The sequence below is a fragment of the Siniperca chuatsi genome, linkage group LG23 (genome assembly GCF_020085105.1).
Source record: "Siniperca chuatsi isolate FFG_IHB_CAS linkage group LG23, ASM2008510v1, whole genome shotgun sequence".
Lineage (NCBI taxonomy): Eukaryota > Metazoa > Chordata > Actinopteri > Centrarchiformes > Sinipercidae > Siniperca > Siniperca chuatsi.
The window spans coordinates 2,260,001-2,280,000 of NC_058064.1; the positions used below are offsets into that span (position 1 = coordinate 2,260,001).

Here is a 20,000-nt window from a genome sequence, read left to right on the forward strand (position 1 = left end):
CCAGAGAAACCAGAACCAGCCAAAACCACGTGGAACCAAAGAACCAAAAATATCCGTTTTAGTATTTCTGTATATTGATGTTTGATTTTCAATGTTTTTCTATTTTCACGCATTAATACTTTTTCTTGTGTCGTACAAAAACAGCAAAGACACATCTGGATTCCTTTGTAAATAAGGAAATACTATAAAACTTGAGAAATGCGTTCCAAATCTTTGTCGTCGTACAGTGGACTGAGTATTTCTTTTTACCCAGATGGTTGGAAGAGTCTTTGAGGATTGTGGAAATGCCTTCAGACCGGCCGTACGCGCTGTGAAACGACCTTTAAGCAGGTACTCTGATGTAAAGGTAACACCTGAAGGACACAAACTGGAGCTAACCTAAAGTTCCACAGCAGATGTTAAGTTTATAATTAAATTAAGGTAATTTAAATCACAATATTACATTTATAGTGAGTAAATAATGTACATACTAGTACTTGTACTGCTGCTTGCAGTTTACAGTCACAGAGGACTAACAGTCGTCCCTGTATGCCCATCAGATGTAATAACACAGTATAATGAGCTGATGAGCCCATCCTACTGCTGTCAAATCAACCAGCCCCCACCCAAAAAACACACACACATGCACACACACAACGGCTGCAGCTGTTACCATGGAAACAAACTGATGAATAATTGAGGGAGCGACCCTGCACCGTACAAAGAGATGATTTTGAGAGATGAAAGAAGTGTTCACACACACACACACAGATGCAAACACACAGATGCAAATACACAAACACACACACACACACACACACACACAAACATTACAGGTTATCATCACAGCCTCCAGCATTTTCAAAATAACCAAATCAGAGGGTAACACTGACAGTGTGTGTGTGTGTGTGTGTGTGTGTGTGTGCGTGCCTGCATGCCAACACCCACCGCCCAAAGTCAAACACGTGGGATTGAGTCACCATGACATCTCCTTATGTAAGTACACACTCACACACACACACACACACACTCACACTCACACTCAGAGTCACAGCGCTAATAACACTGTTCCAGAGAAGGGAAGAGGAGAGGACGGATGTGTAAACCTTTAATTAGTGCTAACGGTCACAGTCAGACTGACGAGTCTACATGTGTGTGAGGAACAGATGGGACCGACCGACAGCACTGTAATCAACAAACCAAGAACGCCGCAAATCATCACGTCAGCTGTGCTCGGACTCTGCCGGTCTCCGAGACGCCTCGCAATTTATATAAAACCTCTTTTAAAGCTGCCGTTATTCTATATTTTTCTTAGCGTCAACAAATCCCGTGAAAAGACCCAAACCATCAACATGTCGGTCCGTCTCTCAGCACTGTCTGACTTCCTGTCTGCGGCTCTCAGCTCCGAGCCCATTGGTTCCTGCTGAAGACGTAAATCTTTAAAAAACACAAATATATAGTTTCATTTATTTTTTTTTTAAACAGCAGTTTACCTGCGTGCCAGTCATTACAAACTCTCGCTGCACAGCCAAACCTTTTTAAAATGTAATATTCAGCTGTAGTGGAGATTCCAAAGTTTACAAAAGATAAACAAACATGTCAGGATGATTTTTGAGGAAATGTAAATAATATTTCCATTTGGTGAAATGATGCAGCCATAAAAAAAAACATGGAGTTTTAGGTTTAAATGTTTCACTCAGTGTAAACAAGACCTGCACAAACTGGTGCTACTGTCAGACAGAGCGGATTAAGATGATTTTAACAACCTTTAAACAACCTTAAAGCCCTCAAACAGCTGCTCGCTGTAGTTTTTATCAGACAAACAGGAGGAAACGGTGCATTTGCTGGGGACTATTTCCAGCGGCGGATGAATCCACATGTGGTGCTGTAGTGAGTGTTTGAGGCAGCAGGACGGTGTGTGTGAGGCTGAGTCAGAATAAACTACAGTGTGTGTGTTCGTGGTGATGAAGGAACATGTCACCCAGAGCAACAGAGCGGCTCGCTGATGTGTTTTAATAGTTTCTGGACAACGATGGAGGAAGAAGATCCATCAGGCTGTGATTCACACACACACACACACCTGTTAGCAGAGACGTTCATGATGGTTTGGGTCTTTGAACGGGTTTTGTTGACAAAACATAAGTATTTTAAATCCAGCATTGTTTACATCCAAGTTTACTAGCTAACAGTCTTCCTTCCTGCCTTTGTTGGCGCATCGCTGCGTATCTGGAACAGTATGAAACCATTGGCAGCCATTTTCTTCATTGATTAATTTGCTGATTATTTTCTTGATAAATGACCTCATACTTTGGTGTTTAAAAAGGTCAGACAATTGTTTTAAAAAAGGCCATCACAATGTCCCAGAGTCCAAAACGATGTCTTCAAATGTCTTGTTTTGTCCAACCAGCAGTCCAAAATCTAAAGACATTCAGTTTACCGTCACATAAGCCAAACAAAAACCAGCAAATTCTCACATTTGAGACAGTGGAGCCAGAGAATGTTTTCATTTTTCATTGAAAAACAATTAATTACCAAAACAGTTGCTGATCAATTTCCTGTCGGACGACTAATCAGTTAAAACTGTTTCAGCTCTGATTGACATGCATTGTTAGTACAAGTACAAGAATTCAGTCAGTAGTTTCAGAGGTATTCTGCTGTTTGAAGTGTTGGACAAGTAACTTTGCGTTATTGCAGTGCGTTGTGGATTTCACTGCTTGCTTGAATTAAGGACACCTGACTAAGTGGTCACCTGTGATGTTGAAGATGTATGTAACACCTGGAGAATGACTTGATGCCATGAAATAATCACTTTAAGTGCCATTTAGCACAAGTTCGTCCTTTAGTGTTCATGAGCCTTCACTGTTGACCCGCTGATGGCGCTACTTGAAAAGTCAGGAGATCACCAAAATCTTTAGGTTTCATCCTCTTTGGGTCATGAATGTCTGTACAAAATTTCATGGCAATCCATCTGGTAGATGTCGAGATATTTCACGCTGAACCAAAGTGTTGGACCAACAGACGGATCAACTGATGGACTGGCATCACTGTTTCAAGAGCCAATCTGTTAATGTGATGAAAACACTTTGGTTGGACTCGAACCAGGAGGACCACAGGAGAATAATAATAACAATAATAATAATAATAATAATAATAATATTTAAGACAGCATTAAGATCCACAACATCTCATGCCTGTACGTCCACCACAGCTGCACAATCTTCTGGATATGTTATTTTAATGATAAGAAATGTTCTTAAAACCATTTGGATTCAGATATGCATCACAATACACTTAGTGAAAGACAATTATTATTTATACATTTTGTGTAGTAAGAGTAAAATGTCATCGCAAAATCTTTTTCTATCTTTAAGGAAACCTTCAAAAGTTACTGGATCTACACCAAAGCAAGCAAAACTATTTATATATCGTAGAAAAGGTTTCAGTCGTAGTCATCTGGACACTCTTTTCAGAATCAAGACGTTTCGGCTCCCATCCGGAAGTCATTCTCAATTGTGAAAAAATGGTCTGAGAACTATTTAGAACAGTGTGTATACACAGTATAGAAACAATCAAACATCTACAACAATCTGATGCAGTTTAAAACACAACGAAACTAATCAAATATACAGGAGAACATGTTTTCAGTCTACTTTTGAACAATGTTAATGTTGGAACATATCCAACACAATCTATCAATGTACTCCAGCAACTAGGAGGACCATAAAAACCAAAAGCTGCTTCACCAACTGGAAGGCCAGATGACCTGAGAGGTCATATTAAATAAGTAGGTACTGTGGAGCAATGCCGTGTAGAGCTTTATGTACAAGAAGTAACACGTGATCCACTTTTAGCTGCTGTAGCTCACAGTCGTATTAGGTAGAGCAGTGAGACCGTCGAACCCTGCAGGAGGTTGTGGGACATCCGGTTATTTTTGTCTTTAATGCATTGAATCTGTGACTTTACAAGCTGAAGTCTCCTGAGTAGCATACCACATAACATGTTCAGGCTGAACATCAGTGGCCCAAGATTAGACCCCTGAGGGACTCCACATATGAAGTTAACTTTCGTAGACATACGGTTTCCAAGATATACTGAAAAATACTGTCTCATTATGTAAGATGTAAACCAGCCAGAAGTATTAAGCCAGAAACTAATCACTTGTTCCTTCAAAACAATTAACTGAAACCTATTTCATGTAGGTTTTCAACAGTGGTGGAAGAAGTACTCCATTACAAGTAAAAGTCTTCCATTCACAATCTTACTTAAGTACAAAAGTTTCATCAGAAAAATGTACTTAAAGTATCAAAAGTAAAAGTACTTGCTCTGCGGAAAAATGTCCCCCAAAACTGATATATTATTATAAATGACATTATTAGTTAATACAAGATCCTCCAAAGGGTCACCAGATAAATCTGAGGGGTCGTGAGATGATTAATGGGAGAGGAAAGAAGAAGAAACAAAGTTCTGATACACAAATCTATATTGTCAAATTTGTGCTGTTTTTGTGAAATAGTGGATACTGTTACCTCTTTGAGCCTTTAAGCCTAGTTTTTAGAAAATGTCTCGTTAGTTAGTTTAATCTTTAACAATGCAATTTGTATCATATCTGTTTAAATATACAATTTTAATCTTCAAAGTAAACAGTAAGTAAAGCTGTCAGATAAATTTAGTGGAGTAAAATGTACAATATTTGCCTCTGAGATGTGGCGGAGTAGAAGTATAAAGTAGCATGAAATGGAAATACTCAAGTAAAAGTACAAATGCTTCGTTACATTCCACGGCTATTTATTCCAAGTAAAAGTCCTGCATTTTGAATTTTACTAAAGTAAAAGCACATTTTTTTAAATCAGCAAAATGTACTCAAAGTATCAAAAGTAAAAGTACTCATTATGACTGTTGGTGTTAAATTATTATTGGAGCTGAGACCATTAATTGATCAGCAACAATTTTGTTAATAGATTCATCGTTTATGTAATTTATAGGAAAACTTTCACTGGTTCCAGCTCCTAAAAATGAATATTTTCTGCTTTTCTTCTTCTATGATTGTAAACTGAATATCTTTGGGTTTTGGACTGTTGGTTTTAGTAGTTAGTATAAAGTAGGCTAAAATGGAAATACTAAATATTGTACTAAAGTACAATATTTGCTTTTGAAATGTAGTAGAACAAAGGTCCATAACATGAAAATACTTACAGTAAGTAAAGTAAAAGTACCTCACAATTGTACTTAAGTACAGTACTTAAGTAAATGTACTTAGTTACATTCTACCACTGGTTTTCAAGTTATACTGTTAACTAATATTCAAACAAGCAAACAGCACAGAAAACAACCTTTTTGATGCAGTTCTAGATCCATTAGTGTCCCTATACGACCATCTCTACGGACCTTTAGGTTTCCTGCATCGCAAGGTTGAATTCCTTGGTTTAGGAGGAATAAGTGCAGAAAAAAGGAAGCAGTTGTTCTTTAATTTAGGAGAACTAATTAAACATCATATTCAAATAACGAGGGCAAAGTGCTCTGAATCCCGAGACGCCTACAGATTAATTAAGGTGAACAGATTTCTGCTCTACTTTTTCTCTCTGGTTGAGTGCGTTCACTGGCTCTGAAGATAACACAGCGGTGAAGAACGCCGCCTCCAGATCAACACCAATCGAATCCCAGCAAACGGAAATCGTGGGACTGAATGCCAGCAGAGACGAGTCTGACACATTCACACATGGTGGCTATTAAAAAACAGGTAGGTGTGGTGTCGAGTCTATGACCGGTCTGCTGATGGCAGCCAAAAACACATGAAAACAAAGATGTTTTTTGCTTTCAACATATTTAGTTTTCTTTACTTACTCAATTTGACCAGAATCTGAACGATGGTTTGATAATAACATAACAAAATGCTAAATCAGACAGCCAACCCTCCTTCAGCTTTCCTCTTTAATCTCCATCATGTTGAACACAGGACCAGTGATGCAAATTAAGTCCTTATTTAAAGCATTAATTAGCACATTTTTCTATGTCAACAAGCTTCACATAACACATGACTGCTAAGAACTGCACTGGTCTGAACTCCGTATAACAGTCAACATCATTTCACCTCATTTATGTGCAGATTTATGCATCATAATGTTTCGGCACATAATGAGATCATCGAGCGTACAAAGAGAGTATGGCAGGCAGGCAGGCAGTCAGAGAAGCTGCTGTCTGGTTAGAAAGGATGGAGAGCCTGCCTACAGGTGAGATACAGGTGACATCACTGATGGAGGCGTGGCCAGAGGCTCCAGAGTTACACCTTTAACCTATGACCTGTCCCTGATAGACTCGAACCAGGCAACCAGGTTGCAGTGCCAACAAATACCCCAAAACTCCACCAGATCGCATTTTATGTTCTGAATTGCAATGCCGTTCATGTTTAAATCATCAATAATATGTTGGGAGAACATTTGGGGATTTGGAGGCACTTTACCAACATTGATCCACACACAGACCAACCTAACGCCCATTCAGTTTACCTCCATCCATCCACTCCACCTGTCAGTGGACACAAACCCAGGACCTTCCTGCTGTGAGGAGACAGAGCTAACCACTGTGCTGCCTCTTCTGCTATATTTCCCAAATGAAAACTAAAATAAGTTAAGTACAACATGGGCTTAAAGCTCATTAAAACTTAGAAGCATTGAAGCAAGAGTGTGCAATTAAAACCAATATTTAAAAAAAGATTAGAAGCATTGCAACAGCAGCTACAACTAATTCACGCCTTTTCAGGCTACTAAAACTATTTTTAAAGCACAACGTGTAATAGGTAGCTTCTTCTTGATTTCTGCCACGAGCAGCCGACACACTGGAAAGACCGCTACAGTCAACGGACACGCATGGCGAGGGTCACATGACTGACAGAGCAAGCATCGATAGGCTACATGTACTGTTAAGTTATAACGTGTTATAAAAGCGCTGTTGCAGAAATGCACATTTCAAAGTTTCCTTTTCACCAAGTTGACCCACATGCTTGCGACCCGCAGCCCACCAGCTGGAAACCGCTGATCTAAACCACTTTATTTGGAGGTCAAACTGAAGGTGAGTGCACCTGAAATGTTGCTAATAATCCCTGGTTGCGCAGGAAAACTGTGCGAGCACAACTTCAGTGAGCACAGAAGGTTAAAGTTGCAGTACCGTTGACAGTTTGTGTAATAATTACACCATTCACCTTCATTTTCTCTTCCAAATATGTTTGTCTAACCTGTTGGTTTGTTTTCAACCTGCCTGATCATCTGACTTATTCTTACTGACGTCACTGTGCTCCCACATCTCAGCTATGCACTTCAGTCAGTGCAGTGTTGGTATACTGATAGAAATGATGGTCTGAAACTCCATAAGGAGTGTATCCTCAGGCCAGCAGCTGAGGAGATTTGGGGTGATCAGCTTTCTTCTCAGAAGGTCGTAAAGGGGAACTGATTGTGTGTGTTTCCAGTTGTTGGGGAGTTTTACTGCATCAGTTATAAAAGTCGTATAAAGCCTTTAGCGTCTCCAGAGGGAGCTGTGTGAAGGCTGATAAATGTCCTCGAGTGACGTCACTCGAGTCGGCGTCGGTCGGGGCTGAAGACGAAAAGTTTGAAAGTGAAACAAACCTGTTGGTGTGGAGTTAGAAAGAAGTGAGCCGCAGGCTCCAGGCTACATTAGCCGCTGCTAGCATAAACACACTCCAATCTCCGACGAACCGTTGCCAGTTGAATTGCATCGTGGGTAATGTAGGCGCCAGGTTTTGACAACGAAGAAGAATGTGTGGAATAAAAAAAAAAGATATCTCTGTTTCTGATTTTAATCCTGGACCAGAGTTATATAAATCAGTGCAGAACCTAACTGAAGATGCTTGATGCAACCAACCAGCTTAAACAGGCCGTACCAGGCGAAACCAATGCCCGAATAAAAAGAGAAACAAAGGAATAAGGTCTGAGGAGAGTGTGTGTGTGTGTGTGTGTGGGTTAGCAAGTCAACCAACCTTAAATTGCCTTCATATAGAATCACACGCTGTGCTAAACACACACACACACACACTGCTAGCTAACTGGTAGCTGCAAGAAATGTCTCTTGGCAGCTCTGCTACACACACACACACACACACACACACACACAAAGGAATATTCCAGTAATTTCTCACATACGAATAATAAAGATCAGTGTCAGTTATTAGCGCCTAAACACACATCCACACACACAAAAATGCGGCTTTAAATAAATAATATGAAACATAGGTGTTGGATTGACTTTCCTCACAGCAAAATAGCCAGATTTCTTCACAAATAGTGAGTTCTGCAGTTAATCTGCTGGTCCAGTTCATTCAGAAACATCTGAGAGAACGAGGCCGGGTACCAAAGTGAATCCTTTATCGTCTGCTCGCGGCTGGGAGCGCTCACAAACACTTTAAATCGGTGTAAACAGTTTAGTGGACGGCGGGTTCAAGATTTCTCTGGAGACGGGTGAGCTGTGAACTAGAGTTCACCCACAAAAACTAAAATATTTCTGAATCTCATTTCAGCTCAGGAGACGTCTGAGTGTAAATCCAGCAGATAGTAAAACGAGTAGTGGAGGCACTTGTACATTTAGCTGTGAGAAAATGTGTCAAAAATACACAAATAAATACTTTCAGCACGTGAATACACAAGTCAGTGTGACGTCTGTAAAAGTGTCTTTGGCTGATTGGCTGCCGGACTCTTTTTTTCTGACATTTTGTTGACCACTCAATTTATCAATTGAGAAAATAAATCGGCAGATTAATTGATAACCACAATAATCGTTAGTTGCAGACTTAGTAGAGTTTTTTCTCCATATACCATATTATTAAAAGAATGTAAGTTTCCCTTTTGATTTAGGAATTAACTATTTAAATTTTTCTAGTGTCTTGAGCTATTACAGTTCATTATCAGAATCAGAAATACTTTATTGATCCCTGAAGGGAAACTCTTTGTTACAGCAGCTCGCCTTTACGTCAGTGCACACAGGAGGAAGTACTAGCAAAAAATATGATACAATACACTATAAAAACAGGTCAGAAAATAAATTAAGTACCAGGTGGGTATAAGTATATAATAAAATAAGTGTGCTGATGCAGAGCGTGTAGGAAGTATGTGTAGAACGAGGCATCGGTACAGTTTTCGACCGTAGACACTCTCTTAAACATTAAACTATGCAAAAAGATAAAAAAAATATATAAATAAAAGAGCCGATATGGACATTGTGATTTGGACGGTCTCATTAGTGGAGAAGTGGAGCCTCGTTTAAAAGTTTAAAAGGCAGGCCACCACCGTCAGCACAAACAAGTCAGAGGTTCAAGAAATAACATGTTGAGGAGAGAAGTTAACCACAACTCCCGCTGAGCGCTGAGGAGAGAAACGCCTAATCCGAGCGTGGCTAATGGCAGGGTGAAGGTAAAGGCTGAGCTCTGCAGAGCCCACTGGATAAATTCAATTTGCTTTGGCTAAATCTCGTATCAGCCTGGCAGCCATATTGCAGAGTTGCAGAGGTTTTGTGCCTGATTGCATCAACAAAGAAAACTCTGGATGGAGTCTTTTCCAAAGCAGAGGCAACTGAGGCTCATGGGTATTGTAGTATTTATTGCTAAACTGATCTGTCAGAAAGGAAGGTGACGGCCATAACATAAACTAATCCATAGTATGCTTCAATTAGCCTGCAGCGCTGAGACGCTGACGATGTAATCACAACGCCGCCGGTTCTTTTGTTAACCCCCCATCTCTCTTCCCTCGTCTCCTATCAGCACTTTACTGTCTAATAAAGGAAAAAAAAACAACAAAGTAAAGGGATAACGTACACCGAGCCGGTCGTTAATGCCAAATTAACTTATTATTTCCCAATAATGACCGCCTCTCTGTGCATTAACCCGCTTATTACATGGTTACATAATAAAGAAATCAATAATTTGACACCAAATACTGATTTAATTGATTTAAAAATGATTTTAAAACGTTTTTTATTGCCACAGGACATCTTTCTGCGGATTGATATGATTGGACTCGAGAGTCTATGATCAGAACTACCAGAACCAAGCCATCGTCTGTAATAGAGTTTAAATTAGAACTGAAACCAGAAACTAATGTGAATCAGGAACAGCATTCGAAACCGAATCCAACATCTGGAACACGGACCAGAAGTAAACCGAGACCAGCAGCTGCAACTGAATCTAGAAACTGAAACACAGCTGTTGACAAAACAACTCATTCTGCAGCTTTCGACCGCATCACACAATCACCAGGATCACAGTCATTGGTGGAAACAACATGGAGCTACTGACGGGTCCAGGTGATCAATACAAACTTTAAACAACTTCAAATCAGTACAGACGCCACTGGGTGAAATGTGTGTCCAACTGGTGATTATTAAACTAACTCTGTGACCAAGATCTTACTGACTTTTTAGTCTTTGACGGTCAGGAAGGAGCATAAACCTGACGACTGAGTAAATACACCAGACAACACACTGAACCACTGGAGCTCTGGAGGCAGACGACCCCGCAAATCCCGCAAGAACGCTAATTATCGCGTGTTCTTGTACCAAAACAAACATGGACGCCAACCAGCAGCTTGTTTATATGCAGCGACATTTGTGCAGAGTCTGGTGAGATCCTGGATGGAGAGGCACGTAGGACTGTAGAGCCCAGAGAGGGAACTGGAGCTTTGTAAAACTAAGCTAACTTCGGGTAAAGATGTTTATTTACGGGTACGTCTCCCTCGGCAACACACGAGCGCGACAAATATCAAACATGTTTAAAATAGTCTTTCTGAGAACGGCCGAAGACGTCAGATTAGACTCTTTACATATTACAAACTATGATTTTATCTGTCAACACCAACTGACCCAGGACTGGGACAAACCCAGTCCAACTTGGTCCCATCAGTCTTCAAGCCCAAATCAGATTCATAATCGGCTAAACAGTCGTAATGCGAGTCCCCGGTTAAACTTTTCCCACCTTGTGAAAACTAATTTCCCCCTGAAGCTTAAAGCTGCTCTGGAGTTTTCTTATAAACTAACAACAGTCATACCCACATTTACACTCTGTGTTTCTTACTGCGTGGATCCCTGAGCGCTAACAAAGCTGTTGAGTACATTTCCTTCCTCGGAAAGCATTTGCAAAGCCGATTCTTTTAACATTTTAAATCCTGCATTGTTTACGCGCATGCTCTTCTTCATCACTGCCTTTGTCGGCGCCTTAAGGCCTCCAACTGTCGATCGGTGGAATAACATGAAACCAGCAGCATGACTGTGTATTAAACAGGGGCCCAAGCGTAAAAACCTGTATGAGAAACTCCCCAGGGTACCTTTAAACAACCCTAATATTATATTTTGCCAAATATATGACAATTTATATATATATACGCTCGTTGTTTCAGGTAAGGCGGGAAACCCTGATGTGGGTCACAATAAGATAATTCATCTTTAATATTAATTAAAGGTCAGGTTTGCTTTTTAATTAAAGTGAACCTGACGGAGCCTGTGGCAAAAGGCCTTGTTTGTACAGTTGCACTACTATATATATATATATATATATATAGTGCAATGATATTAAGCCTTTGAATGTGCGACGATCTTTGGTGTACTTTGTTGTCTCGGTTCGGTACTTTACAGTTTTTGACGCTGTTGACGTGTTGCAGACAGATTTTGTTCGGTACCAAAAAAAGCAAAAGGGGTCTGAGACACAGCCGATAAACCAGAACCTGGAACAAAACAAAAACCAGAACAAAAGCGGAATTGGGAGCAGAATGAAAACCAGAAACTACGACAGGATTGGACAGATTTCTCAACCAGAATCTGAAGCAACAGTCAGACCAGTATGTGGCCTAAAACAACACAGCAAGTTAAACCTGGAACTACTGTGTGTGTGTGTGTGTGTGTGTGTGTGTGTGTGTGTGTGTGTGTGTTACCCACATAGTGAACATTCTTGTCCACAGTCAACACTTCCTCCCTTGTTATTACCCACAAACCACCTGCTCCCCCGTCACCTGGATACCTGTGTGTGTGTGTGTGTGTGTGTGTGTGTGTACTGTAACTGAGCAGCGCTTCGCTAACGACCTTCATCTATAATACAAGACCTTCCACACACACACACACACACATATACACTCAGGGCTACTTCATAATCTGTATATAAGCTCCTCTCTCGCTCTCTACACTGATCTCTCTTCCTCACTCGCCCTTCCAGCAAGACAATAAAACAAAGCCCCCCCCCTCTCTCTCCTCAGTGTTTCTCTATGGGACTCACTCACTCAGTAGGTGTGTGTTGTACTTGCTGGTGTAGTAGTAAACGTCTTCGTAGCCTTCCTGGTAATCGTCATCCGCCCGGTACCTCCTCCCTCGCCTCCTCCTGCCCAGCAGGCGCAGCAGTGCCAGGAACCGCTCCATCACCACCACCACCACCACCACCACACCAGGTCTGAACTGGGCCGGGCCGAGCTGGGCCAAACTGGGGCCAGGCTAAGCTATCAGCTTACAGCAAGGCTAATAACGACGAGAGTTAACGGAAAGCGTTATTCCACAGAGAGAGAGTGAGATCAGGTTTCCTCCTCGCTTCCTCGCGTCTGCACACACACACACACACACACACCTCTGGATGTCACACACACACACATGCATGCACACACACATTGGCTAGCTCGTAACACACACACACACACACACACACACTCTCACATGCTCTTTGTATTCTCCTCTCTATCTGCAGCCTCCCTCTCCTCCTCTGTTCCCGTCTTCTTTCGGCTGTTGGTGCAGCTAGCCGGGCTCAGCCAATCACAGGGCTCGCAGCTCACACACACACACACACACTTGCTTGCTCGCTCGCCCTCTAACACACCACTCCTCCATCTCAGCACTCCATTGTGTGTGAATGTGTGTGTGTGTGTGCACACGCTGTAAATGTGCACTTGAAGAGTCAGCAGAGAAGAGACGAGCTTTGTTTCCTTCATTAGCGCCTTCCTTCCTTTGTTGCATCCTTTGTTATTTTTCCTTCCTTCCTTCCTTCCTTCCTTCCTTTGTTCCACTGCTTCCTTCCTTCCTTCCTTCCTTCCTTTCTCTATCCATATTTTCTGTGTTTCCTCTCCTGCCTTCCTCTCCTCCTCCTCCTCCTTCTCCTCCTCACACACTTCAAACAAGTGAGGGGGAGGGGAGCACTTCAGGCACGGAGTCTGTGTGTGAATTCCAGAGTGGTCTGTAATTGAACACTGGGAGGAGAGGAAACAAGGAGAGGAAACAAGGAGAGGAAACAAGGAGAGGAAACAAGGAGAGGAAACAAGGAGGAAACAAGGAGAGGTAACAAGGAGAGGAGACAAGGAGAGGAAACAAGGAGAGAGAGGAAACAAGGAGAGGAAACAAGGAGAGGAAACAAGGAGAGGAAACAAGGAGAGGAGAGGAGACAAGGACAGGAGAGGAGACAAGGAGATGGAGAGGAGAGGAAACAAGGAGAGGAGAGGAGACAAGGAGAGGAAACAAGGAGAGGAGAGGAAACAAGGAGAGGAGAGGAAACAAGGAGAGGAGAGGAGACAAGGAGAGGAAACAAGGAGAGGAGAGGAGAGGAAACAAGGAGAGGAGAGGAGACAAGGAGAGGACACAAGGAGAGGAGACAAGGAGAGGAGAGGAAACAAGGAGAGGAGAGGAGACAAGGAGAGGACACAAGGAGAGGAGAGGAAACAACGAGATGAGAGGAGAGGAAACAAGGAGAGGAGAGGAAACAAGGAGAGGAGAGGAGACAAGGAGAGGAGAGGACACAAGGAGAGGAGAGGAAACAACGAGATGAGAGGAGAGGAAACAAGGAGAGGAGAGGAAACAAGGAGAGGAGAGGAGACAAGGAGAGGAGAGGAAACAAGGAGAGGAGAGGAAACAACGAGAGGAGAGGAGACAAGGAGAGGAGAGGAAACAAGGAGAGGAGAGGAGACAAGGAGAGGAGAGGAGAGGAAACAAGGAGAGGAAACAAGGAGAGGAGACAAGGAGAGGACACAAGGAGAGGAGAGGAAACAACGAGATGAGAGGAGAGGAAACAAGGAGAGGAGAGGAAACAAGGAGAGGAGAGGAGACAAGGAGAGGACACAAGGAGGGGAGAGGAGACAAGGAGAGGAGAGGAAACAACGAGATGAGAGGAGAGGAAACAAGGAGAGGAGAGGAAACAAGGAGAGGAGAGGAGACAAGGAGAGGACACAAGGAGGGGAGAGGAGACAAGGAGAGGAGAGGAAACAAGGAGAGGAAACAAGGAGAGGAGAGGAGACAAGGAGAGGACACAAGGAGAGGAGAGGAAACAACGAGATGAGAGGAGAGGAAACAAGAAGAGGAAACAAGGAGAGAAGAGGAGAGGAGAGGAGAGGAGACAAGGAGATGAGGAGAGGAAACAAGAAGAGGAAACAAGGAGAGGAAACAAGGAGAGGAGAGGAGAGGAAACAAGAAGAGGAAACAAGGAGAGGAAACAAGGAGAGGAGAGGAAACAAGAAGAGGAAACAAGGAGAGAAGAGGAGAGGACACAAGGAGAGGAGAGGAGAGGAGACAAGGAGATGAGGAGAGGAAACAAGAAGAGGAAACAAGGAGAGGAAACAAGGAGAGAAGAGGAGACAAGGAGAGGAGATGAGAGGAAACAATGACAGGAAACAAGGAGAGGAGAGGAGGGTGAAAGGAAAGAGGAAAGGAAACTAGGAAAGGAGAAAAACCAGGAGGGGTGGAGGCGAGGAGAGGAGACGAGATGAGAATAGAAGGAAATGAATGTGAAACTAGGAAAGGGGAGGTGAGGAGAGGAGGAAGAGGAGAGGGAGGAAAAGAAAGAGGAAGGAGAGGAGAGGAAACTAGGGACGCTTTCCATTCAACTAATTCTGCTTCCTCTCGTGCTCGCTCCATCCAGGATGACGATGATGAAGTTTTTAACGGACAGCGATACCCCAGCAGTCAGAATCTGTTCTGTGATTGGTCAGCTGATCTGATGTGACAGCATTACTGTAACTGTCAATATGACATCATTCACTCGCACACACCATCTGGGACGAACCATGAAAACAGCCAGGTGAGCACGGCCATATTTGTAGAAAAGGTAAGCTAACGTAAGCTAAGTAGCGTCAGACACGTGCACTGTGTGTGTGATTAAGTCTAGGTGTCATGGTTTTGGGGGGTTTGTTGTTATTTCCTGTTTTATTTTGTAATCCCTCTTGTGTCTGTTAGTTTTGCTTCCTGTCGTTGATTGTTTCGAGTGTTTTCACCTGTGTCATTGGTTTCACCTGTGTCTCGTTGTCGCCTTCACTTAAGTGTATTTAAGTGTCCTTCCTTTGTCAGTTCGTCCTAGCTGCTATGTTGGTTTTGGCTTCTCTGATGTTGGCCTGTTACCTGTCTGGTACCTGCCCGCCTGCCTACCTGTACCTGCCAGTAAGCTCAATTAAATCACTTAAATCATCGTGCTGCCTCCTCTGTCTGCATTTGGGTCCTTTCCTGTTCCCTGTTTGCCAACATCATAAACACTAGGTATAAACAAGTAAACGGTGCCCTTGACACCAACACCTGTAACCATGGTACCTGTACACAACAAAGATGGCGACAGCTGCAGCCTCAGAGTGAGTCTAAAACTTCACTGACTGACTAAAACTAACAATAATCAAATGAATAAAATGAGACTAAAACTAAATCAGGAGCCAAAATTAACACCGCTCCCGAGCAACTTTCTCCAGCTGCTCCTGGGGGATCCCGAGGCACTCCCAGACCAGATGGAGGATATAATCCCTCCAGGTGCTCGGGTCTGCCTCGGGGTCTCCTCCCAGAGTCCAGAACACCTTCACAGCGAGCAGTGCTGGAGGGAGGAGTCAGATCTTTTACTGCAGTAAAAGTACTAATACTACACTGTAAAAATACCCAGGAAAAATGTACTTAAAGTATTCAAAGTAAAAGTACTCGGTGCAGTGCAGCGTCCCTGTGGCTGCTGTGCTGTTATATATTCTATCATCAGGTTATTATTCCTCGTGCATTAATGTAAAGCAGGATGTTGCTGCTGCAGCTGGTGGAGCCGGAGCTCATGTTGAACCGGTTTGTGTCGGACTGCAGCTGATGATGCTTTTCATTCTGGATCCATCTGCTGATTCTTTTCTCCATCGATCGATCGATCGGTTTGGAAAACTGGTGAAAACGGTGAGAAACGCCGTCGTGTCCGACCGACAGTCCAAAGCTGTCTATTATTAGAATAATTAAACGGAAAATCTTCACTCCCTACCCACAATACACACAGTTATTTCATAGATCTCAGAATGACATTGGGTTCAGACATGAGCTCACACACACGAGTTTATGTTCTCTGGTCTTTTAAAACTCAACACAGAATCTTTACTTCTTTTGAAGACCAGCCGAGTCTCTGCATTAGAGACAAAACACCTTTTTCGATGCAATGGCTGCAAACCATCTGAGGCTGCTTCTTCAGTTCTGACGGACAAACCTTTCTTATAAAAGCTGGGACCCGCATGTAGACTACATGGGCAATGAGGAGGCCCGAAGACTGAGGGATCTAAAAGGATTCAGATCTGTGGGAACCACTGTATCTGGTGTATGTGTCACTGTAGAACCTACTGTATATACTAAGGATCGCCTTTATAGTCCTTTAATATTAAAGTATCTGCTGATACCAATCCTTATAGCAGCAGAACACATGCAATGTTGATTAAATATGTATCTGGCACTCTGAAATAACAGCTGCAGCCTACCGACATTGGCAAACCTTATTTTTCATGAGCTACTTAATCCACACACACCAAAGGTTCAAAACTATTAAGTTTATAAGCTTTAATTATTGATAAGACATGATATGAATAAAAGTTTAACTGGGAGAATGTGACTCCTAAAATTGAAGCGATCAGCTAGAGAGAAGACGTCTCACTCTGTTGGAGTTAGTCAGTACTCAGCACTGTATACTGTATATATGTTTAGAGATAATTTGGTCATGTAACTGTGACTGTGTGGTTTGTGTGGTGTAGTTTAATTTTATTTGAATTCAAATAGATTTCACGTATTCATTCATTTTATTCTTCTCTACCTCTTAGGCCAAAAAAAAAGTTCAATACAAATAATATAGGGTAATCGCCCTGAGGCTTTGGGGTTAAGGCGTCAACAATGTCCCTGGTTGGGGTCCAGACGGGGGGCCTTTGTTGCATGTCATTCCTGATCTCTGTCGAAATCTCGAACAGATTGAGATGGGGGGGAATAAAGATTCGAAAGGAGGCATTCAAATGTACAAAAGTAAACAAATATGTAAAAATATTACTGACTGAAATAAGACAGCACACATAAAAAAATTGTTACGCAGCAGGGCCTTGCTGAGCCTAGTAAACTTCTGACCCAACCGACATGTCCATGTCGACCCACATGGGCGAGTGATAGGCTGGCACAATAATTTGGCTCCATATGGGCCCCATGTGTATCTGCTCGTGTGGGCTGTTAATGAGGCACAGGAGCGCTACAAGTCAGTCCCATGTGGTGCAATAATCTCCAGGCCGCGAAAGACCTCAAGTCTAATCACTGTGTCCAATTAATAGACTGTAATGGTTGGGGCAAAAGTGGACCACGAGTGTCAGTAATCGCAGTAATCTGATGGATGAAAGTCGCCTCCTGTACGTGAATTTGTTGACATCAGCGTTGGGAGAGAAAAATAACATTACAACTTGTGTTCAACTCCCTACAGGATGGATGTGAAGCCTTTAAGAGCAAGTCCTGCCTCCAAGTAGGATCGGACATTTATTTAAAGCGCCCCTAGTGGCCAAAGTAATTATGACTCTTGTCTGCCGGAGGGGGGAAGAAGGAAGTAGTGTGACGGAGGAGGTTGCGGTGGATGGATGGGTCAACTAAACGTGGGACTTTAACACTGTTAAACGTTTCCTGTTTCGTACCAACAGTCAACGTTGGTTTCTTTTAACCATGACCACCATTGTTCCCTAACCTTAACCACGTGGCTATTACTACTCAAAGTAGTAATTTTAACTAAAACCTTTCCGTAAACCTAACCAAACCTCGAGTTCAGAAAATGGTTTTATTTCTGAAACGGCGCGATCAAAAATCACTTACGCATTGGACCGACAACGTGTTTTCGCGTTCAATTCAGAGGACTTGTTGGTTGGTTACTATGTGGGATAATCTGTGCTTTCCCACACTGTATATGTTCTGCATTTCCCCCTTCCTTTTCCCAATCCATTCAGGTTGCCTGAGGCTGAGGCTCCATTGGCATCCAAGAGGGTCCCACGTGGGCATGCTGGCTGAGGAAATGAGATATAGGCAGTCTGGGGAGAGCAAACCGTGATCAGAACATTATAATCATGCACACAGGAAGATGAAATACCCGGTTACTGTTTGTTTCATCCCAAATATAATCAAAGACACCATAAAGCTGAAAACAGGGTCAATCTCTTGGGCTTTCTGAACAGCCAACAGACGCAATCCTCGCCAACGTTTCAGCTATCAAAATGGTACAGAGGCTGCTTTCACGCCGAACCTGTTTGGTTCGGTTCAAACGGGTGCATTTGCTCGTTAATTTGGGCTTCTGGTGTGAAAGCTGTTAACTGAGCTCGGGTGCGACCCAAACAACTGTTCAAACAACTCCGGTGCGCTTCATTAGTGGTCTGAAAGCAACAAACAGACCAACCAAAAGGATGGTAGATATGTGATTTTAACACGATTTCAAAGGCTAAACTACTATTAAATCCATCTGCTGGTCGTGAAAGGAAACAATCTCATAATAAGAAATCTGTATATGTGGTCAAAATCAAACGGGCAAAATCTTTCATCCTGCTCTGTGTGCTTTTGGCAGTTCATTAAGGCCATGAGAAAGTGTGACTTAATGATCCCCCCCTAATATTATTGCTGTTCGCCTCTTTTTCCTCCTGTCTCTACCTGTTAGTCATTATGTATAACATGCGGCCGATTTTCAGGCTAATAACGCCAATAAAGCTCATAGTCTGTCATTTCTTCGTGAGCTCTTTGTGACACCAGAGAAGATCAATCTACGAACTATTACTGATTCATTCTGTATAACTTTATTACTTTTACATACAGCTCTTTGTCTGTAAAAACTCAGCGTGAACCGGACTACAACTAAAAAGGCATAAATGGATATTTTTTTATTTCTTGGTTCGAACCAGATGAACCAAACTACAGGTGCGAAAGAGACAAAATTAACCGTCTACGACAGTTTGCAAAACATGTTTTATTTTGTAGTTTGGCTAACTCACAAAATAAATGTTTATGCATCTGATTAAATGTAAAAAAAAGCATGCTAACAGCATTGATCCTGCCCTTTAATGTATGAGGGAGGATGTACTGGCGGGATATTTTATTATCGACAGGTAAATTCTCACATTTGAGAAGCTGGTACCAGATAATGTTTAGGTGGAGAAAAGACACGTTTATCAATTATCTACTAATGAACTTGTTTATTTTCTGTTAAATAATCAATGAGATAACTAATCCCTCATTCCTGTAATCACTGCTATTATATATGTGCGTGTCATTTTTCCGTCAGCATTTTTCCTTCTGCCAGGCAGCAAGGCATCGTGGGATACAAGAGCTGTCAGGACACGACAGGGGTCAGAGGTCAACACACACACACACACACACACACCAAACATAGTTTCCTGACTGTCACTGTACACCCTGCAGACCAGCTGTCAATCACTGTGTCTGTCAGTTTCAGAGGTCAAAGGTCAGAGTTCAGAGAGATTTACTGTGAGGGTGTGTTTCCTGTCTCCCTCAGGTGTGTGTGTGTGTGTGTTTGTGTGTGTGTGTGTGTGTGTGTGTTGAACCAGTTTACTGCCAGTGTCCGACTCAACTGTAGCTGTGGGAAGTCAAACAGTCACAATCAGCTGCGCGTTTGAACAGGTGTGCAGCTTGAATAGATTATACAAAATCCCTGAAATCTCTCTCCATCTTTTCCCCAACTGAAGCCCGACTGAAATTCCCAGGAATCTTAAGACCGGTGTGAACGCAAGCTGTCAGATTCCTGGCTCGAGCGTGTTAAATGTTACCGCGACACG

At 42.5% G+C, this 20,000-nt stretch overlaps 1 protein-coding gene across 5 annotated transcripts in view; it reads right to left on the reverse strand.

Annotated features, from left to right (window-relative positions):
* Window positions 1-20,000, reverse strand: part of grip1 (glutamate receptor interacting protein 1) — a 78,462-nt gene that overhangs the window by 46,216 nt on the left and 12,246 nt on the right. For 2 of the 5 annotated variants that reach the window (XM_044185408.1, XM_044185402.1), the window contains exon 1: window positions 12,243-13,238. The exons of 2 other annotated variants lie outside the window; for them this stretch is intronic. In XM_044185408.1, the coding sequence (XP_044041343.1) occupies window positions 12,243-12,378 (136 nt within the window). In that variant the 5' untranslated portion in view covers window positions 12,379-13,238. Of the gene's footprint in view, window positions 1-12,242; window positions 13,240-20,000 lie in introns of those variants that run through there. One more of the 5 variants, XM_044185406.1, reaches the window with a different exon arrangement.